The following is a 22695-nucleotide window of genomic DNA, read 5'->3' as shown; positions in this document are numbered from 1 at the left end:
AGATGGAGGAGAGAGTTGGAAGAGAGATGGGGAAGAGAGATGGAGGAGAGATGGAAGAGAGATGGAAGAGGAAAGATAGAGAAGGAGGAGAGATGGAGGAGAGATGGAGCATAGAGATGGAGGAAAAAGATGGAGGAGAGATGGAGGAGAAATATGAAGGAGGAGAGAGATGGAGGAGAGATGGAGGAAAGAGGGAGAGATGGGGACAGACAACACGGGAAAGATGAGTGTGAGAGGCTGGATACCTGACAGCACCTGGAGAGACAGAGGAGAGACAGAGGAGAGACAGAGGGATGAGAGGAAGGAGAGGAAGGAGAGGCTGGATACCTGACAGCACCTGGAGAGACAGAGGAGAGACAGAGGGATGAGAGGAAGGAGAGGAAGGAGAGGCTGGATACCTGACAGCACCTGGAGAGACAGAGGAGAGACAGAGGGATGAGAGGAAGGAGAGGAAGGAGATGGAAAGAGAATCTGGTTACCTGTGTCTCAGGTATGATGGGCTTGTCCCTGGGTCTAGAGGAGAAGAGTGATGACAGAGGTGAGGTGATGACCACAGGGTCAGGTCGGAGGAAGCCGCTGAGGTCACATCCTGGGATGGTGTTCTCCTCAGTCTTCATCACCAGCGTATCCATGACGTAGAAACGACTCCATGGTAACCACACCGTGCGGTCCTGCGTGATGAACGGAGCGCGCTCAAACCTCAGGGTCAACGAGGCGCCGCCGTTCGCTAGAAGGTCAAACCTGGAGACAGAATCAGAATTGGATTAGTTACTATGTACATCACCGTTCAAAAGTTTGGGGTCACTTAGAAGTTTCCTTGTGTTTGAAAGAAAAGTTCTGTGAAGGGAGTAGTACATAGCGTTGTACAAAATCTTTAGTTTCTTGGCAATTTCTCGCACGGAATAACCTTCATTTCTCAGAACAAGAATAGACTGACGAGTTTCAGAAGAAAGTTCTTTCTTTCTAGCCATTTTGAGCCTGTAATCGAACCCACAAATGCTGATGGTCCAGATACTCATTTAGTCTAAAGAAGGCCAGTTTTATTGCTTCTTTAATCAGAACAACAGTTTTCAGCTGTGCTAACATAATTGCAAAAGGGTTTTCTAATGATCAATTAGTCTTTTAAAATGATAAACTTGGATTAGCTAACACAACGTGCCATTGGAACACAGGAGTGATAGTTGCTGATAGTGAGCCTCTGTACGCCTATGTAGATATTCCATAAAAAAAATCAGCCGTTTCCAGCTATAATAGTCATTTACAACATTAACAATGTCTACACTGTATTTCTGATCAATTTGATGTTATTTTAATGGACACATTTTTTAACTTTTCTTTCAAAAACAAGGACATTTCTAAGTGAGCCCAAACTTTTGAACGGTAGTGTGTGTGTATGTGTTTGTGGTACTTACGTTCCGTCCTGGCGTGTGAGAGTATATCCATAGTGTGGGTATCTGACAAAGGAAACATTGACTCCCACCAGGGGAGTACCATCTGTAGTTAACACCTGACCTCGGATCAGAGACGCCAAGCTGAGAGACAGAGAGACAGAGAGACAGAGAGAGACAGAGAGAGAGAGACAGAGACAAAGATAGAGAGACAGAGACAGAGAGAGACAGAGAGAGAGAGAGAGCCAGAGAGAGAGACACAGAGAGAGAGAGAGAGAGAGAGAGAGAGAGAGAGAGAGAGAGAGAGAGAGAGAGATAGAGAGACAGAGAGAGAGAGAGAGAGAGAGAGACACAGAGATAGAAAGATAGAGAGTGAGAGACAGAGACAGAGACAGAGAGCGAGAGTAAAGTTTACTGTTCATTTTTATTGTTTATTTCACTTTTGTATATTATCTACTTCACTTGCTTTGGCAATGTTAACATATGTTTCCCATGCCAATAACATCCCTTGAATTGAATTGAATTGAGAGAGAGAGATACTGTATATAATACATCAACAAAAATAATAGATTGTGTGTTAGTATTCGCATGTGTGTGTGGTGTGTGTTGCAGTATGCGTCATGTGTATGCAATCTAAAGTGTGTATTCGCTCACCTGGCATTGAATGGGTTTTCCCCAGGTATGATGTGTGTGCTGTCCCGTCCCACCAGCATCATGACCCTGTCATAGAAGGATCCTACCCGGGGTTGGGACAGAGACAGGGGGCTCTGCTGGATCACCTGGAGGGGGTCTCTGGAGCCCCGACACAGAGGGCTGTTCTGACACGGGCTCTGGATACAACAGTCTGGATCCATACAGTCCGTCAGACCATCTAGAGAGAGGAGGGAGAAAGAGAGGAGGGAGAAAGAGAGGAGGGAAAAGGAGAGGAGGGAAAAGGAGAGGAGGGAGAAAGAGAGGAGGGAGAAAGAGAGGAGGGAGAGAGACAGGAGGGAGAAAGAGAGGAGGGAGAAAGAGAGGAGGGAGAAAGAGAGGAGGGAGATAGAGAGGAGTGGAGGGAGACAGAGAGGAGTGGAGGGAGAAAGAGAGAAAGGAGAAAGAGAGAAGGGAGAAAGAGAAGGGGGGAGAAAGAGAGGAGGGAGATAGAGAGGAGGGAGAAAGAGAGGAGGGAGAAAGAGAAGGGGGGAGAAAGAGAGGAGGGAGAAAGAGAAGGGAGGAGAAAGAGAGAAGTGAAAAAGAAAGGAGGGAGAAAGAGAAGAGGGAGATAGAGAGGAGGGAGATAGAGAGGAGGGAGAAAGAGAGGAGGGAGAGAGACAGGAGGGAGAAAGAGAGGAGGGAGATAGAGAGGAGGGAGAAAGAGAGGAGGGAGATAGAGAGGAGGGAGAAAGAAAGGAGGGAGAAAGAGAGGAGGGAGAAAGAGAGGAGGGAGAGAGAGAGGAGGGAGAAAGAGAGGAGGGAGAAAGAGAGGAGGGAGAAAGAGATCAGGGAGAAAGAGAGGAGTAGAGGGAGAGAGGAGGGAGAAAGAGAGCAGGGAGAAAGAGAGGAGTGGAGAGAGAGAGCAGGGAGAGAGAGAGGAGGGAGAAAGAGAGGAGGGAGAAAGAGAGTAGGGAGAGAGAGAGGAGGGAGAAAGAGAGCAGGGAGAGAGAGAGGAGGGATAAAGAGAGGAGGGAGAGAAGAGGGAGAAAGAGAGGAGGGAAAAAGAGAGGAATGGAGGGAGAAAGAGAGGAGGGAAAAAGAGAGGAATGGAGGGAGAAAGGAGGCAGAGAGAGAGCAGGGAGAGAGAGAGGAGCGAGAAAGAGAGCAGGGAGAGAGAGGAGAGAGAGAGGAGGGAGAAATAGATCAGGGAGAAAGAGATCAGGGAGAAAGAGAGGAGTGAGAGAGAGAGGAGTGGAGGGAGAGAGGAGGGAGAAAGAGAGCAGGGAGAAAGAGAGGAGTGGAGAGAGAGAGGATGGAGAAAGAGAGAAGGGAGAAAGAAAGGAGGGAGAAAGAGAGGAGGGAGAAAGAGAGGAGGGATAAAGAGAGGAGGGATAAAGAGAGGAGTGGAGAAAGAGAGGAGGGAGAAAGAGAGGAGTGGAGAAAGAGAGGAGGGAGAAAGAGAGGAGGGAGAAAGAGAGGAGGGAGAAAGAGAGGAGGGAAAGAGAGAGGAGGGAAAGAGAGAGGAGGGAGAGAGAGAGGAGGGAGATAGAGAGGAGGGAAAGAGAGAGGAGTGGAGGGAGACAGAGAGGAGTGGAGGAAGAAAGAGAGAAAGGAGAAAGAGAGAAGGGAGAAAGAGAAGGGGGGAGAAAGAGAGGAGGGAGATAGAGAGGAGGGAGAAAGAGAGGAGGGAGAAAGAGAAGGGGGGAGAAAGAGAGGAGGGAGAAAGAGAAGGGAGGAGAAAGAGAGAAGTGAAAAAGAAAGGAGGGAGAAAGAGAAGAGGGAGATAGAGAGGAGGGAGATAGAGAGGAGGGAGAAAGAGAGGAGGGAGAGAGACAGGAGGGAGAAAGAGAGGAGGGAGATAGAGAGGAGGGAGAAAGAGAGGAGGGAGATAGAGAGGAGGGAGAAAGAAAGGAGGGAGAAAGAGAGGAGGGAGAAAGAGAGGAGGGAGAGAGAGAGGAGGGAGAAAGAGAGGAGGGAGAAAGAGAGGAGGGAAAGAGAGAGGAGGGAGAAAGAGATCAGGGAGAAAGAGAGGAGTAGAGGGAGAGAGGAGGGAGAAAGAGAGCAGGGAGAAAGAGAGGAGTGGAGAGAGAGAGCAGGGAGAGAGAGAGGAGGGAGAAAGAGAGGAGGGAGAAAGAGAGTAGGGAGAGAGAGAGGAGGGAGAAAGAGAGCAGGGAGAGAGAGAGGAGGGATAAAGAGAGGAGGGAGAGAAGAGGGAGAAAGAGAGGAGGGAAAAAGAGAGGAATGGAGGGAGAAAGAGAGGAGGGAAAAAGAGAGGAATGGAGGGAGAAAGGAGGCAGAGAGAGAGCAGGGAGAGAGAGAGGAGCGAGAAAGAGAGCAGGGAGAGAGAGGAGAGAGAGAGGAGGGAGAAATAGATCAGGGAGAAAGAGATCAGGGAGAAAGAGAGGAGTGAGAGAGAGAGGAGTGGAGGGAGAGAGGAGGGAGAAAGAGAGCAGGGAGAAAGAGAGGAGTGGAGAGAGAGAGGATGGAGAAAGAGAGAAGGGAGAAAGAAAGGAGGGAGAAAGAGAGGAGGGAGAAAGAGAGGAGGGATAAAGAGAGGAGGGATAAAGAGAGGAGTGGAGAAAGAGAGGAGGGAGAAAGAGAGGAGGGAGAAAGAGAGGAGGGAGAAAGAGAGGAGGGAAAGAGAGAGGAGGGAAAGAGAGAGGAGGGAGAGAGAGAGGAGAAAGAGAGAAGGGAGAAAGAGAAGGGGGGAGAAAGAGAGGAGGGAGATAGAGAGGAGGGAGAAAGAGAGGAGGGAGAAAGAGAAGGGGGGAGAAAGAGAGGAGGGAGAAAGAGAAGGGAGGAGAAAGAGAGAAGTGAAAAAGAAAGGAGGGAGAAAGAGAAGAGGGAGATAGAGAGGAGGGAGATAGAGAGGAGGGAGAAAGAGAGGAGGGAGAGAGACAGGAGGGAGAAAGAGAGGAGGGAGATAGAGAGGAGGGAGAAAGAGAGGAGGGAGATAGAGAGGAGGGAGAAAGAAAGGAGGGAGAAAGAGAGGAGGGAGAAAGATAGGAGGGAGAGAGAGAGGAGGGAGAAAGAGAGGAGGGAGAAAGAGAGGAGGGAGAAAGAGATCAGGGAGAAAGAGAGGAGTAGAGGGAGAGAGGAGGGAGAAAGAGAGCAGGGAGAAAGAGAGGAGTGGAGAGAGAGAGCAGGGAGAGAGAGAGGAGGGAGAAAGAGAGGAGGGAGAAAGAGAGTAGGGAGAGAGAGAGGAGGGAGAAAGAGAGCAGGGAGAGAGAGAGGAGGGATAAAGAGAGGAGGGAGAGAAGAGGGAGAAAGAGAGGAGGGAACAAGAGAGGAATGGAGGGAGAAAGAGAGGAGGGAAAAAGAGAGGAATGGAGGGAGAAAGGAGGCAGAGAGAGAGCAGGGAGAGAGAGAGGAGCGAGAAAGAGAGCAGGGAGAGAGAGGAGAGAGAGAGGAGGGAGAAATAGATCAGGGAGAAAGAGATCAGGGAGAAAGAGAGGAGTGGAGGGAGAGAGGAGGGAGAAAGAGAACAGGGAGAAAGAGAGGAGTGGAGAGAGAGAGCAGGGAGAGAGAGAGGGAGAGAGAGAGGAGGGAGAAAGAAAGGAGTGGAGAAAGAGATCAGGGAGAAAGAGATCAGGGAGAAAGAGATCAGTGAGAGAGAGAGGAGTGGAGGGAGAGAGGAGGGAGAAAGAGAGCAGGGAGAAAGAGAGGAGTGCAGGGAGAGAGGAGGGAGAAAGAGAGCAGGGAGAAAGTGAGGAGTGGAGAGAGAGAGGAGTGGAGGGAGAGAGGAGGGAGAAAGAGAGCAGGGAGAAAGAGAGGAGGGAGAAAGAGAGGAGTGGAGGGAGAGAGGAGGGAGAGAGAGAGCAGGGAGAAAGGGAGGAGGGAGAAAGAGAGGAGTGGAGGGAGAGAGGAGGGAGAGAGAGCAGGGAGAGAGAGAGGAGGGAGAAAGAGAGGAGGGAGAAAGAGAGGAGTCGAGAGAGAGAGCAGGGAGAGAGAGGGGAGGGAGAAAGAGAGGAGGGAGAAAGAGATCAGGGAGAAAGAGATCAGGGAGAAAGAGAGGTGTGGAGGGAGAGAGGAGGGAGAAAGCGAGCAGGGAGAAAGAGAGGAGTGGAGAGAGAGAGAGCAGGGAGAGAGAGAGGAGGGAGAGAGAGAGTAGTGAGAAAGAAAGGAGTGGAGAAAGAGATCAGGGAGAAAGAGATCAGGGAGAAAGAGAGGAGGGAGAGAGAGAGAAGGGAGAGAGAGAGGAGGGAGAACGAGAGGAGGGAGAAAGAGAGGAGGGAGAAAGAGATCAGGGAGAAATAGATTAGGGAGAGAGAGAGGAGGGAGAAAGAGAGCAGGGAGAAAGAGATCAGGGAGAAAGAGATCAGTGAGAGAGAGAGGAGTGGAGCGAGAGAAGAGGGAGAAAGAGAGGAGGGAATAAGAGAGGAATGGAGGGAGAAAGGAGGCAGAGAGAAAGCAGGGAGAGAGAGAGGAGCGAGAAAGAGAGAGAGGAGAGAGAGAGGAGGGATAAATAGATCAGGGAGAAAGAGATCAGGGAGAAAGAGAGGAGTGGAGGGAGAGAGGAGGGAGAAAGAGAGCAGGGAGAAAGAGAGGAGTGGAGAGAGAGAGCAGGGAGAGAGAGAGGGAGAGAGAGAGGAGGGAGAAAGAAAGGAGTGGAGAAAGAGATCAGGGAGAAAGAGATCAGGGAGAAAGAGAGGAGGGAGAGAGAGAGGAGGGAGAGAGAGGAGGGAGAACGAGAGGAGGGAGAAAGAGATCAGGGAGAAAGAGATCAGTGAGAGAGAGAGGAGGGAGAAAGAGAGCAGGGAGAAAGAGAGGAGGGAGAAAGAGAGGAGGGAGAGAGAGGAGGGAGAAAGAGAGGATGGAGAAAGAGAGGAATGGAGGGAGAAAGAGAGAAGGGGAGGGAGAGAGGAGGGAGAGAGAGCAGGGAGAGAGAGAGGAGGGAGAAAGAGAGGAGGGAGAAAGAGAGGAGTCGAGAGAGAGAGCAGGGAGAGAGAGGGGAGGGAGAAAGAGAGGAGGGAGAAAGAGATCAGGGAGAAAGAGATCAGGGAGAAAGAGAGGAGTGGAGGGAGAGAGGAGGGAGAAAGCGAGCAGGGAGAAAGAGAGGAGTGGAGAGAGAGAGAGCAGGGAGAGAGGAGGGAGAGAGAGAGTAGGGAGAAAGAAAGGAGTGGAGAAAGAGATCAGGGAGAAAGAGATCAGGGAGAAAGAGAGGAGGGAGAAAGAGAGCAGGGAGAAAGAGAGGAGTGGAGAGAGAGAGAGCAGGGAGAGAGGAGGGAGAGAGAGAGAAGGGAGAGAGAGAGGAGGGAGAACGAGAGGAGGGAGAAAGAGAGGAGGGAGAAAGAGAGGAGGGAGAAAGAGATCAGGGAGAAATAGATCAGGGAGAGAGAGAGGAGGGAGAAAGAGAGCAGGGAGAAAGAGAGGAGTGGAGAGAGAGAGCAGGGAGAGAGAGAGGCGGGAGAGAGAGAAGGGAGAGAGAGAGGAGCGAGAAAGAGAGGAGGGGAGGAAGAGAGGAGAGAGAAAGAGAGGAGGGAAAATGAGAGGAGCGAGAAAGAGAGGAGGGAAAATGAGAGGAGAGAGAAAGAGAGGAGGGAGAAAGAGAGGAGTGGAGAAAGAGAGCAGGGAGAGAGAGAGCAGGGAGAGAGAGAGCAGGGAGAGAGAGAGGATGGAGAAAAAGAGGAGCGAGAAAGAGAGGAGGGAGAAAGAGAGGAGTGGAGAGAGAGAGGATGGAGAAAGAGAGAAGGGAGAAAGAAAGGAGGGAGAAAGAGAGGAGGGAGAAAGAGAGGAGGGATAAAGAGAGGAGGGATAAAGAGAGGAGTGGAGAAAGAGAGGAGGGAGAAAGAGAGGAGTGGAGAAAGAGAGGAGGGAGAAAGAGAGGAGGGAGAAAGAGAGGAGGGAGAAAGAGAGGAGGGAAAGAGAGAGGAGGGAAAGAGAGAGGAGGGAGAGAGAGAGGAGGGAGATAGAGAGGAGGGAAAGAGAGAGGAGGGAGAAAGAGAGGAGGGAGAAAGAGAGGAGGGAAAGAGAGAGGAGGGAGAGAGAGAGGAGGGAGAGAGAGAGGAGGGAAAGAGAGAGGAGGGAGAGAGAGAGGAGGGGAGAGAGAGAGGAGTGGAGAGCTGAGATAGTTTCAGTGTCTCAAACACACACATATTACTATGAAAGGTTACTTCATTCTCCTTACAATTTATTTCAACTTAAGATGAAAAGTTTGCACTGCTGAACTACCAGTGGTCTAACCCCTTAATTTCCCACACATACCCCCTTCATTGTCCGTGTTGTCGGCACAGGAGGTCTCCATGGCAACGCTGCATCCGGCACCCCTCCAGCCTGTCTTGCATTCACAGTGCCAGCTCTGCTCCCCTATGGTACACTGACCATTACCATTACACAGGTTAGGACAGCCATCTGAGGAGAGGGAGGGGGGGGGGGGAGAGGAACGTGGGATGTAGAGAGAGAGATAAAGATATATAGGGGGGAAGGAGAGAGAGAGAGTAAGAGAGGGAGAGATAGAGAGGGGGGAGAAAAAGTGAGAGAGTGGGGAGAGAGAAAGGGGGTAGGGAGAGAGAGCGGGGAGAGGGAGAGAGAGAGAGGGGGAGGGAGAGAGAGGGGGGAGGGAGAGAGAGAGGGGAGGGAGAGAGAGAGCAAGCGAGAGAGAGAGGGGGGAAGATAGGGAGAGAAAGGGGTAAGAGAGAGTGAGGGGGGAGGGAGAGAGAGAGAGGGGGGAGAGATGGAGGGAGGGGAGGGAGGGAGTGAGAGAGGGGGGGCAGGGGGAGGGAGAGAGGGAGGGGGGAGAGAGAGTGGGAGGGGGAGGGAGAGTGAGGGGGGAGGTAGAGAGGGGGAAAGAGAGAGAGAGAGCGGGGTAGAGAGTAAGGGATAGGCAGAGAGAAAGTGGGGGTAGAGAGAGAACAAATGGGAGGAAGAGAGAGATAGAAGGGAGAGAGAGAGAGTGATAGATGAGGGAGGGAGAGAGAAAGAGAGACATACTTTATTGTGTTTTAATGCATTAAAGGTCTCAGTCAATCCAATGATTATGGTAAAGCATTCCTGATTCCACACAACACATCAATTAGATATCTGCAGGGCAATTTTAATTTCCATTCTCCATACTGTGTACCCAACCAGCTCTCACAGTCTCACGTCAGAGTTAGACGTTCATCCATGTTTCTCAAACGTCAAATTTCAAAGTTGTTCCAAACGTCAAATTTGAAAGTGTTTAAGGTTAAGTTTAGGCATCAGCTCCTAAATCATAAGGTTAGGCATTAACTCTGAGTGGTTAAGGTTAGGCATTAACTCTGAGTGGTTAAGGTTGGGCATTAACTCTGAGTGGTTAAATCTTCTATGGGATCGGTGTCCCACCCACGGGACGGTTCGCCTAACGTGCGCTAATGTGATTGGCATGGCGTTTTAAGTAACAAGAACATTTCCCAGGACATAGACATCTCTGATATTGGCAGAATGCTTAAATTCTTGTTAAATCTAACTGCACTGTCCAATTTACAGTAGCTTTTACAGTGAAAGAATACCATGCTATTGTTTGAGGAGAGTGCACATTTATGAACTTGAAAATGTATTAATAAACCAATTAGGCTCATTTGGGCAGTCTTGATACAACATTTTGAACAGAAATGGAATGGATCATTGGATCGGTCTAAAACTTTGCACATACACTGATGCCATCTAGTGGCCAAAATCAAAATTGCGCCTAACCTGGAATAATACATTGTGACCTTTCTCTTGCATTTCAAATATGATGTAAAAAAAACAAAAAAAACAACACGTTTTTTTCTTTGTATGACCTTTTACCAGATCTATTGTGTTATATTCTCCTCCATTAATTTCATATTTCCACAAACTTCAAAGTTTTTCCTTTTAAATGGTATCAAGAATATGCATATCCTTGCTTCGGGTCCTGAGCTACAGGCAGTTAGATTTGGGTATGTCATTTTAGGCAAAAATGGAAAAAAAGGGTCCGGCCGTCAGACCAGCCATGTACTGTTCTGCCTAACTGAGTGTTGAGTGTGTATGTGTGTGTGTATGTGTGTGTGTATGTGTGCGTTGGCCCAGGACCATAGAGCACAACAGAGTGTTAGCCATGATTGTCTGTAAAATGGATCTATTTTAAGCAGACCGACCGTTATGCAGAGCAAGGACAGCAGAATCTATATGGGGGGCATTGATCAGCTAGCCAGGCAGGCAGGGAGGGAGGCAGGCAGGGAGGGAGGCAGGCAGGGAGGGAGGGAGGGAGGCAGGCAGGGAGGGAGGCAGGGAGGCAGGCAGGGAGGGAGGCAGGGAGCCAGGCAGGCAGGGAGGCAGGGAGCCAGGCAGGGAGCCAGGCAGGGAGCCAGGCAGGGAGCCAGGCAGGGAGGCAGGCAGGCAGGGAGGCAGGTAGGCAGGCAGGCAGGCAGGGAGGCAGGGAGGCAGGCAGGCAGGCAGGGAGGCAGGCAGGGAGGCAGGCAGGCAGGCAGGGAGGGAGGCAGGCAGGGAGGCAGGGAGGGAGGGAGGGAGGCAGGCAGGCAGGCAGGGAGGCAGGCAGGCAGGCCCTCTCCTTAATGCTAGAGGACGATTAAATTCCCCTCATACTAACCAGAATAAAGTGGGATTTCAGAAACTATTAAGTCCATTCCCCTCACTAATGTAGTTGGATGTGATGAAATCCCCCTTAAAAAGCCTTGGGTTATGGGTCAGCACACACAGAGAGGGAAGGAGAGAGTGTGTTTGTGAGAGAGAGAGAGAGAGAGAGAGCGAGAGAGAGAGAGAGAGAGAGAGAGAGAGAGAGAGAGAGAGAGAGAGAGAGAGAGAGAGAGAGAGAGAGAGAGAGAGAGAGACAGAGAAAGAGAGAGAGAACAGAAAATAAAAGAACAGAGGAGTAGATAGAAGACGTGGTGTCCTACAGAAAGTTGGTCCCATTTTCCAGCAGCAGTAGCAGCAGTTGTGTCACCCAGCTGTCTCCTCCTTAAAGGTCAGTTAGTGAAGGTTAGAGACATAAATCCTAAAACCATGGATGGACCTGATGACAACACACTATGAAACACCCTGGCACATAAAACTCTCTTTCCAATCTGAACTCTCTCTCTTTTCTCTTTTTTCTCAATCTACATATGAGCTCTTCCTCTCTTTCCATTCTCTCTCCATTTCTCCCTCTATCTCTGTCACTCTCTCTTCTTCCTCGTCCCACATCTCGCCTCTCTCTCTCTCCTCCCCCTCCTCCTCCTCTCTTTCTCTCCCCCCTCTCTCCCACCTGCTCCCCCTCTCTCTCCTCTTCCTCGTCCCCCATCTCTCCCCCCTCTTTTCTTCCTCCTCCCCTTTCCCCTGGGTACTACTCTGTACAACAGTGAAAGCCATCTTATTAACTTTAGTAGGGCAGAGGACACTCCAAACCATCCACAGGGGATCTATAGCCTTCTGTTCAATTCAGTTTGGTTGTGGGACATTGGATCCTGTCACAGGACTTTAACACAACTCCTAACTCCTAACCTTTGGGTGTGTGTGGTGTGGTGTGTGTGTGTAAACAAACAATCCACCCTGTCATGTGTATGTATGGTAGATATCACTGTTTCGCTGTGATCTCTGTCAAGTGGAAACGTTTGTGGTTCAGAACTGGATCAATTCGTAGTTCCAATAATGGTGGACAGACCTGCTGGTGTCTTTATAAGAAGACAGAGAGACTGGGGTTAGTATTCCTTCTATGTCTCTCCACACACACACACACACACACACACACACACACACACACACACACACACACACACACACACACACACACACACACACACACACACACACACACACACACACACACACACACACACACACACACACACACACACACACACACACACACCTGTTCTGCTAAATTCCCCCATATGAGAGAGTGGCTGAGGGGAACTGTTATGTTATATGGAGTGCTTCATTTGAGGCGGATACTGAAACCTTCCGGTTACTAGTCCAACGCTCTAACCACTAGGCTACCCTGCCGGATACTGAAACCTTCCGGTTACTAGTGCAACACTCTAACCACTAGGCTACTCTGCCGGATACTGAAACCTTCCGGTTACTAGTCCAACGCTCTAACCACTAGGCTACTCTGCCGGATACTGAAACCTTCCGGTTACTAGTCCAACGCTCTAACCACTAGGCTACTCTGCCGGATACTGAAACCTTCCGGTTACTAGTGCAACGCTCTAACCACTAGGCTACTCTGCCGGATACTGAAACCTTCCGGTTACTAGTCCAACGCTCTAACCACTAGGCTACTCTGCCGGATACTGAAACCTTCCGGTTACTAGTCCAACGCTCTAACCACTAGGCTACCCTGCCGGATACTGAAACCTTCCGGTTACTAGTCCAACACTCTAACCACTAGGCTACTCTGCCGGATACTGAAACCTTCCGGTTACTACTCTAACCACTAGGCTACCCTGCCGGATACTGAAACCTTCCGGTTACTACTCCAACACTCTAACCACTAGGCTACCCTGCCGGATACTGCCGGAACAGGATCAGGCACCTCTCCGTTTTGGACTGTTTTGTTCCCTATTTGTTCCTTTTCCTAACCTATTTGGCCGTGGCATGAAAAATTATTTTAACTTTAATTTTTTTTTTTTAATACAAGCGTTCAAAGATCATTCGAGTTGCTTTTGTGAATTCTCCTGCCCACACAAAAAAAGCGTAATGTGAAAAAATAGATTTTGAGCACGGGCCAAATATTCGAAGAGTTAATTTGGGTTGGGCCGGTCCGGATTTATGGGTTGCGCAACATTTTAAACTATGTTTGAGACCAACGCATGTGTTAGAAGCACTAGCGGTTCTTGGGGGGGGGGGGCAACAATTTTGGACCCCCTAAATGTGGAGTATGAAATAATTTTTACATAACTAATTTTTGCTATCATTCTTTTTTTACATCCATTATTAGACAGTGGCAACGATGATGACTATGTACATGGTCTTTTGCCTGCTAATGCCTGCAATGCAGTGAAGAAAACGATATGACAACAATAACGTCTAAAGTAACTGGCCCCTCCAACAGTACAACTGGCCCCAGCTTGCCCCCCCCCCCCCAGTTGAAATGGTCTAGAACCGCCACTGGTGAGAAGCGCGCCAGTATCTCACATAACTAGAATGAGAGTCACTTTCTATGATCTTTGCCCCTCTCCGCTCTGATAGACATGAGCCTGCAACTCTCATATCTCCACCGTTGCACTTCATCATTTATTTCCATATACTGTAGAATCAAAGGGTTCTGGAGGAAGGGCAGCATCCTGATAAACCTAAATACATGTCACAAAGTTATATAATTACTGCTGCCTGTTCAGAAATAAATTAAATCAGTCAGAATAGCCTACTACACCATTAGAAGGACTATAATTTAGCCACAGGATCAATAGTTTATTTATTTTTAATAGCCTAGCTGTGGATTGTAGCCCAATAACAAGGAAAAGCCTATACTATACAAGGAAAAGCCTATACTCGGGAACGCACAGCAAATCTGTCAGTGAAAAAACACCAAGCAGACAAACCAAGATTTTCTGTCGTGAGTTGTCTATGTTAGTTTTTCTATGATTTTCTATTTCTATGTGTTTGGCCTGGTATGGTTCTGTGGCTGCACCAGCCAGAACTGTTTTCAGTCGTTGCTCTTTGTTATTTTGTTATTTCCGTGTTCATTCTAATAAATATGGACACATACGACGCTGCAGCTTGGTCCTCACCTTCTTCCACCATCGACAACCGGTACACTGTCGCAATACTTCAAATACAATATGTGTCTCCACACACCTAGGACTAGGCTATTGATGGATTCAAATACAATATGTGTCTCCACACACCTAGGACTAGGCTATTGATGGATTCAAATACAATATGTGTCTCCACACACCTAGGACTAGGCTATTGATGGATTCAAATACAATATGTGTCTCCACACACCTAGGACTAGGCTATTGATGGATTCAAATACAATATGTGTCTCCACACACCTAGGACTAGGCTATTGATGGATTCAAATACAATATGTGTCTCCACACACCTAGGACTAGGCTATTGATGGATTCAAATACAATATGTGTCTCCACACACCTAGGACTAGGCTATTGATGGATTCAAATACAATATGTGTCTCCACACACCTAGGACTAGGCTATTGATGGATTCAAATACAATATGTGTCTCCACACACCTAGGACTAGGCTATTGATGGATTCAAATACAATATGTGTCTCCACACACCTAGGACTAGGCTATTGATGGATTCAAATACAATATGTGTCTCCACACACCTAGGACTAGGCTATTGATGGATTCAAATACAATATGTGTCTCCACACACCTAGGACTAGGCTATTGATGGATTCAAATACAATATGTGTCTCCACACACCTAGGACTAGGCTATTGATGGATTCAAATACAATATGTGTCTCCACACACCTAGGACTAGGCTATTGATGGATTCAAGACAAGGTCGTTTTTGCCAGTGTCAAAGTAGCCTGCCATTTTGATTAGGTATTAAAAAAGATTCTGCTACAGTCTCCAGTCATCTAAAATGAAGTAGATTTGTATGAAATGCGTTTATAAAAGGCCAACATTTTTCTGGACCGTGAGCTACTAAAAATGTCTCCCATGTGTGCAACTTCTGTAAGTGCCTCTACTCTACTGATCTATGCCACTACGCAAATGTGATGATATGCATGCAATCCTTTAATACGAAGGTGATTTTTTTTCTCATGCATTCTGGTACCTCAGAACTCCCCAGGTCGCCCCCCTCTAGTGCTCACTTTTTGTTCCGGCACCTCACGATTGACAAATGAAGCCCTGGTTAAATAGCCCCATATGAGAGAGAGGCTGAGGGGGCCTGTTCTGTTATATACCCCCATATGAGAGAGAGGCTGAGGGGGACTGTTCTGTTATATACCCCCATATGAGAGAGAGGCTGAGGGGGACTGTTCTGTTATATACCCCCATATGAGAGAGAGGCTGAGGGGGACTATTCTGTTATATACCCCCATATGAGAGAGAGGCTGAGGGGGACTGTTCTGTTATATACCCCCATATGAGAGAGAGGCTGAGGGGGACTGTTCTGTTATATACCCCCATATGAGAGAGAGGCTGAGGGGGACTGTTCTGTTATATACCCCCATATGAGAGAGAGGCTGAGGGGGCCTGTTCTGTTATATATCCCCATATGAGAAAGAGGCTGAGGGGGACTGTTCTGTTATATACCCCCATATGAGAGAGAGGCTGAGGGGGCCTGTTCTGTTATATACCCCCATATGAGAGAGAGGCTGAGGGGGACTGTTCTGTTATATACCCCCATATGAGAGAGAGGCTGAGGGGGACTGTTCTGTTATATACCCCCCTATGAGAGAGAGGCTGAGGGGGCCTGTTCTGTTATATACCCCCATATGAAAGAGAGGCTGAGGGGGCCTCACCATGGAAAAATAAAGGTTAATAGACACAGCTTGAACTATGATCTCTGGATAGTAACCCCTGGCTACAGTAGCTAAGAGGTTGTGGATGGTAACCCCTGGCTACAGTGGCTGATAGGTTGTGGATGGTAACCCCTGGCTATAGTGGCTGATTGGTTGTGGATGGTAACCCCAGGCTACAGTGGCTGAGAGGTTGTGGATGGTAACCCCTGGCTACGGTGGCTGTGAGGTTGTGGATAGTAACCCCTGGCTACGGTGGCTGTGAGGTTGTGGATAGTAACCCTTGGCTACAGTGGCTGATAGGTTGTGGATAGTAACCCTTGGCTACAGTGGCTGATAGGTTGTGGATAGTAACCCTTGGCTACATTGGCTGATAGGTTGTGGATGGTAACCCCTGGCTACAGTGGCTGATAGGTTGTGGATGGTAACCCCTGGCTACAGTGGCTGATACAACACAACTACAGATGCCATACAACACTCCTTCCGTGGCCTCCAACTGCTCTTAAACGCTAGTAAAACCAAATGCATGCTTTTCAACCGTTCGCTGCCTGCACCCGCACGCCTGACCAGCATCACCACCCTGGATGGTTCCGACCTTGAATATGTGGACATCTATAAGTACCTAGGTGTCTGGCTAGACTGCAAACTCTCCTTCCAGACTCATATCAAACATCTCCAATCGAAAATCAAATCAAGAATCGGCTTTCTATTCCGCAACAAAGCCTCCTTCACTCACACCGCCAAACTTACCCTAGTAAAACTGACTATCCTACCGATCCTCGACTTCGGCGATGTCATCTACAAAATTGCTTCCAACACTCTACTCAGCAAACTGGATGCAGTTTATCACAGTGCCATCCGTTTTGTCACTAAAGCACCTTATACCACCCACCACTGCAACTTGTATGCTCTAGTCGGCTGGCCCTCGCTACATATTCGTCGCCAGACCCACTGGCTCCAGGTCATCTATAAGTCCATGCTAGGTAAAGCTCCGCCTTATCTCAGTTCACTGGTCACGATGGCAACACCCATCCGTAGCACGCGCTCCAGCAGGTGTATCTCACTGATCATCCCTAAAGCCAACACCTCATTCGGCCGCCTTTCGTTCCAGTTCTCTGCTGCCTACGACTGGAACGAATTGCAAAAATCGCTGAAGTTGGAGACTTTTATCTCCCTCACCAACTTCAAACATCTGCTATCTGAGCAGTTAACCGATCGCTGCAGCTGTACATAGTCTATCGGTAAATAGCCCACCCATTTTTACCTACCTCATCCCCATACTGTTTTTATTTATTTACTTTTCTGCTCTTTTGCACAACAGTATCTCTACCTGTACATGACCATCTGATCATTTATCACTCCAGTGTTATTAACCTGCAAAATTGTAATTATTCGCCTACCTCCTCATGCCTTTTGCACACAATGTATATAGACTCCCCTTTTTTTTCTACTGTGTTATTGACTTGTTAATTGTTTACTTACTCCATGTGTAACTTTGTGTTGTCTGTTCACACTGCTATGCTTTATCTTGGCCAGGTCGCAGTTGCAAATGAGAACTTGTTCTCAACTAGCCTACCTGGTTAAATAAAGGTGAAATTTAAAAAATAAAATAAAAAATAAAATAGGTTGTGGATGGTAACCCCTGGCTACAGTGGCTGATAGGTTGTGGATGGTAACCCCAGGCTACAGTGGCTGTGAGGTTGTGGATAGTAACCCCTGGCTACAGTAGCTGAGAGGTTGTGGATGGTAACCCCTGGCTACAGTGGCTGATAGGTTGTGGATGGTAACCCCAGGCTACAGTGGCTGTGAGGTTGTGGATAGTAACCCCTGGCTACAGTAGCTGAGAGGTTGTGGATGGTAACCCCTGGCTACAGTGGCTGTGAGGTTGTGGATAGTAACCCTGGCTACAGTACCTGAGAGGTTGTGGATGGTAACCCCTGGCTACAGTGGTTGTGTGGTTGTGAATGGTAAAACACTGGTTGGTTGGTAACAGACAGACAGACAGACAGACAGACAGACAGACAGACAGACAGACAGACAGACAGACAGATATAGATATAGAAATATAGATAGCACACAGATGACTAGTCTACTGGGCCAAGCTTACCAACGCCAGCCAGCCCCAAACCCACAGACGACTTAGCAGCGACTAGTTCCTACTTCTATGCAGCACGAGAAGCTAAACGCTGAAAACCAAAATACAGTTTTACCTTTGTCAACCAAGTCCCACATGTCTGCAGTGAGAGAAATCGTGCAGAGAGAGTGGCGTTATGAAAAAAAGGAACGGAAGGAGTTTAAAATGCAAGGACATGCCTAGCCTACAGTAGATCACATGCCTAGCCTACAGTAGATCACATGCCTAGCCTACAGCAGAACACATGCATAGCCTACAGTAGATCACATGCCTGGCCTACAGTAGATCACATGCCTAGCCTACAGTAGATCACATGCCTAGCCTACAGTAGATCACATGCCTAGCCTACAGTAGATCACATGCATAGACTACAGTAGATCACATGCCTAGCCTACAGTAGATCACATGCCTGGCCTACAGTGGATCACATGCCTAGCCTACAGTAGATCACATGCCTAGCCTACAGTAGATCACATGCATAGCCTACAGTAGATCACATGCATAGACTACAGTAGATCACATGCATAGCCTACAGTAGATCACATGCATGGCCTACAGTAGATCACATGCATGGCCTACAGTAGATCACATGCATGGCCTACAGTAGATCACATGCCTAGTCTACAGTAGATCACATGCCAAGCCTACAGTAGATCACATGCATAGCCTACAGTAGATCACATGCATAGCCAACAGTAGATCACATGCATGGCCTACAGTAGATCACATGCATAGCCTACAGTAGATCACATGCATGGCCTACAGTAGATCACATGCATGGCCTACAGTAGATCACATGCATGGCCTACAGTAGATCACATGCCTAGTCTACAGTAGATCACATGCCAAGCCTACAGTAGATCACATGCATAGCCTACAGTAGATCACATGCATAGCCAACAGTAGATCACATGCATGGCCTACAGTAGATCACATGCATAGCCTACAGTAGATCACATGCATGGCCTACAGTAGATCACATGCATGGCCTACAGTAGATCACATGCATGGCCTACAGTAGATCACATGCATGGCCTACAGTAGATCACATGCATAGCCTACAGTAGATCACATGCATGGCCTACAGTAGATCACATGCATAGCCTACAGTAGATCACATGCATGGCCTACAGTAGATCACATGCATGGCCTACAGTAGATCACATGCATAGCCTACAGTAGATCACATGCATAGCCTACAGTAGATCACATGCATGGCCTACAGTAGATCACATGCATGGCCTACAGTAGATCACATGCATGGCCTACAGTAGATCACATGCATAGCCTACAGTAGATCACATGCCTAGCCTACAGTAGATCACATGCCTAGCCTACAGTAGATCACATGCATAGACTACAGTAGATCACATGCATAGACTACAGTAGATCACATGCATAGCCTACAGTAGATCACATGCCTAGCCTACAGTAGATCACATGCCTAGCCTACAGTAGATCACATGCCTAGCCTACAGTAGATCACATGCCTAGCCTACAGTAGATCACATGCCTAGCCTACAGTAGAGCACATGCCTAGCCTACAGTAGATCACATGCCTAGCCTACAGTAGTTTACATGCCTAGCCTACAGTAGAGCACATGCCTAGCCTACAATAGATCACATGCCTAGCCTACAGTAGATCACATGCCTAGCCTACAGTAGATCACATGCCTAGACTACAGTAGATCACATGCCTAGCCTACAGTAGATCACATGCCTAGCCTACAGTAGATCATCGCCTAGATCAGCACCCACAAGCAGACTAGTGAGGAGTTTTGTCTTGTGAAAGACACAGCATACAAAGCTGCCCTAGTTTCTAGTGGGGAACAGAGCGTTGATCTCACAAAGTGTTGTTCCCCCCCACTGTGTTTCTGACACCGGAGTATTCTGAGGAAAAGCGCTGCTCGGTGAAATGGTGAATGGGAAATTGAACTTCCTATTTCAAAGCATTATGGGTAAATCAAAATAGCGAGGCATCCAACCTTCCATCAATCTATCCTGCACACACACACACACACACACACACACACACACACACACACACACTCACACACACACACACCTCCTCTCCCCACCTACCGATGGTGCAGTGTTCTCCATTCCAGCCCTGGTGACACTGGCACTTGCCGTCTTTGCAGGTTCCATGTTTGATGCACAGTGGGTTACACACTCGCTGGTCACACCCGGTACCCGTCCAACCCTCCTCACAATGACACGCTGCGCCCAAACACACACCGTGGGTCCCGCAGTCCACAGAACACACTTCTGTAGAGAGGTAGGAGAGAGGCATGTAAAGAATTACACACAGCTACTGTCATTGGGGTTGGGGTTGGGTTAGGCATAACTACTAGAGTCAGGGTAAACCACTGGTTGGGTTAGGCATAACTACTAGAGTCAGGGTAAACCACTGGTTGGGTTAGGTATAACTACTAGAGTCAGGGTAAACCACTGGTTGGGTTAGGCATAACTACTAGAGTTAGGGTAAACCACTGGTTGGGTTAGGCATAACTACTAGAGTCAGGGTAAACCACTGGTTGGGTTAGGTATAACTACTAGAGTCAGGGTAAACCACTGGTTGGGTTAGGTATAACTACTAGAGTCAGGGTAAACCACTGGTTGGGTTAGGTATAACTACTAGAGTCAGGGTAAACCACTGGTTGGGTTAGGTATAACTACTAGAGTCAGGGTAAACCACTGGTTGGGTTAGGTATAACTACTAGAGTCAGGGTAAACCACTGGTTGGGTTAGGCATAACTACTAGAGTCAGGGTAAACCACTGGTTGGGTTAGGCATAACTACTAGAGTCAGGGTAAACCACTGGTTGGGTTAGGTATAACTACTAGAGTCAGGGTAAACCACTGGTTGGGTTAGGTATAACTACTAGAGTCAGGGTAAACCACTGGTTGGGTTAGGTATAACTACTAGAGTCAGGGTAAACCACTGGTTGGGTTAGGTATAACTACTAGAGTCAGGGTAAACCACTGGTTGGGTTAGGTATAACTACTAGAGTCAGGGTAAACCACTGGTTGGGTTAAGCATAACTACTAGAGTCAGGGTAAACCACGGGGTAGCTTGGATTGGGGTTAGGATAAAAGGCAAGGAGGATTGGGCAATATTTAAGTGTTAGGCCCACTCAAACGGTAAGGCGTTAGATGAGGTACCAACTTACAGAACAGTCTGGTTCCATCCAGTTAGAGTTAGAGATAAAGGGTTAAGGTTAGAGGTCAGAGGTCACAGATTACAGAATAGGGTACTACTGACCTACTGAGCAGTCTGGTCCCATCCAGTTAGGATCACAGCTACAGAGACCAGTGTCTGGTATGAATGCACCGTGGCCATGGCATTGGTCTGGGCACAGTGCCCTCTGCAGCTCACAGTGTGGGCCGCCCCAGCCGGGTTTACAGTGGCACTCCCCGTTCACACAGATACCGTTATTAGAACAGGTCGGGTCCAGGCAGTCCACTACAGACAGAGAGGAGGAGAGAGAGAGGGAGAGGGGGAGGGAGGGAAAGAGAAAGGGAGAAAAGAAGGAGAGAGAAAGAGGGAGAAAGAGAGGGGGGGAGAGAGAGAGAGAAAGATAATAATGTTTCAAATATTGAGAAATACTAGCTTCGTGTTTCCTTGATCAGATTTTTTGCAGCATCTCGTGATACACGTTAGTAATTGTCTTCACACAGCCTTTCACAGGCATTTAATAAGTCAATACTTTTCACTCAGAAGGCTGCGTTTTCTCACATATAACCTTCCCTGTATCTTAGTGTGTGTGTGCTAATGCACTGGGGATAATCTGACATTGGCAGGCTGGCTGACAGGCAGATGTGAGGATGAACAGTGAGTGAAAACCAATTTGACAAATTACCCCCTCCTGGCAAACTATAAGCCCGCACTCCCCTCCTCCTCCTGTCCTACCCTCATTCCCCAAATCCCCCTAACTCCCTCTTTTGACACCTCCCCCTTCTCTTCCTGCTTCTTTACCTCTCCCTCTCTCCCCAATCCCCCTTTCCCTCTGCTGACTACCCACTCTCTCTCCTTCCCCTCCTCCCCCTTCGCTCCCTCTCTCCACCTGTCTAAAACCTCCCTCCCCACTCATTTTCACACGCTGCTGTCTGGGCGCTCCATTCTGTTGGCGAGGCAGAAATGGAGGGTCACACGTATAGATTTATGTGTCATCGCCACTTCAGGTAAATTGTTTGAGTGACTCGGGCGTGATGGATATCACATTTAAGAGAGAGAGAAGGGGAAAAGGTGGGTAAGAAACAGAGGGGGAAAGGAGGGGGTAAATGAAGAGTGGAGGAAAATGCTGACCCTGTTCTCTGCCCTCCTCTGTGGCTCTGCTTCTATATGTCACTTCTCTCTCTCTTTCTCTCTTTTCATCTACCTCTTTTCTTCTCTATCATGACCTTATGCTCACATCTTCACTCCCTTTCTTTCTGTCTTTCCAGTCACGTGTCCTCTCCCTCACCTCTTCCGATCTCAACCTGTCCTCTCCCTCACCTCTTCAGATCTCAACCTGTCCTCTCCCTCACCTCTTCAGATCTCAACCTGTCCTCTCCCTCACTTCTTCAGATCTCAACCTGTCCTCTCCCTCACCTCTTCAGATCTCAACCTGTCCTCTCCCTCACCTCTTCAGATCTTAACCTGTCCTCTCCCTCACCTCTTCAGATCTCAACCTGTCTTCTCCCTCACCTCTTCAGATCTCAACCTGTCCTCTCCCTCACCTCTTCAGATCTCAACCTGTCCTCACCCTCACCTCTTCAGATCTCAACCTGTCCTCTCCCTCACCTCTTCAGATCTCAACCTGTCCTCTCCTTCACCTCTTCAGATCTCAACCTGTCCTCTCCCTCACCTCTTCAGATCTCTCCCCTGCTCTCTCTACCCTGTCTCTCTTATTTCCCCCCCTCCCTCCCTCCCTCCCTCCCTCCCTCCCTCCCTCCCTCCCTCCCTCCCTCCCTCCCTCCCTCCCTCCCTCCCTCCCTCCCTCCCTCCCTCCCTCCCTCCCCCTTTATCTCTGTAGATCTCCAGAGTTAATGTGTAGCAGGCTGATCCGTCTTAACAGGATCAATAGAACAGTGATAATCACTTAATCAGACGTGATGTATCTGGCTGCTCCTCCATCCTTCATCTGTTTATAGAGAAACACAACGGGACCACTGGGGAGGAGAGGACGCTGT

At 48.6% G+C, this 22695-nt stretch overlaps 1 protein-coding gene across 1 annotated transcript in view; it reads right to left on the bottom strand.

The window, feature by feature from the left end:
• Positions 1 to 22695, bottom strand: part of LOC139366483 (teneurin-2-like) — a 353763-nt gene that overhangs the window by 44199 nt on the left and 286869 nt on the right. Inside the window, exons 11-17 of the mRNA XM_071103997.1 lie at positions 20786 to 20986; positions 19604 to 19789; positions 17598 to 17621; positions 8226 to 8372; positions 2043 to 2259; positions 1413 to 1532; positions 480 to 741 (exon numbers count right to left, since the gene is read on the bottom strand). Coding sequence (XP_070960098.1) covers positions 480 to 741; positions 1413 to 1532; positions 2043 to 2259; positions 8226 to 8372; positions 17598 to 17621; positions 19604 to 19789; positions 20786 to 20986 — 1157 coding nt within the window. The remainder of the gene's footprint in view (positions 1 to 479; positions 742 to 1412; positions 1533 to 2042; positions 2260 to 8225; positions 8373 to 17597; positions 17622 to 19603; positions 19790 to 20785; positions 20987 to 22695) is intronic.

Source organism: Oncorhynchus clarkii, chromosome 14, assembly GCF_045791955.1.
Source record: "Oncorhynchus clarkii lewisi isolate Uvic-CL-2024 chromosome 14, UVic_Ocla_1.0, whole genome shotgun sequence".
Classification (NCBI taxonomy): Eukaryota; Metazoa; Chordata; class Actinopteri; order Salmoniformes; family Salmonidae; genus Oncorhynchus; species Oncorhynchus clarkii.
This window is presented reverse-complemented; position numbering and strand designations above follow the sequence as displayed.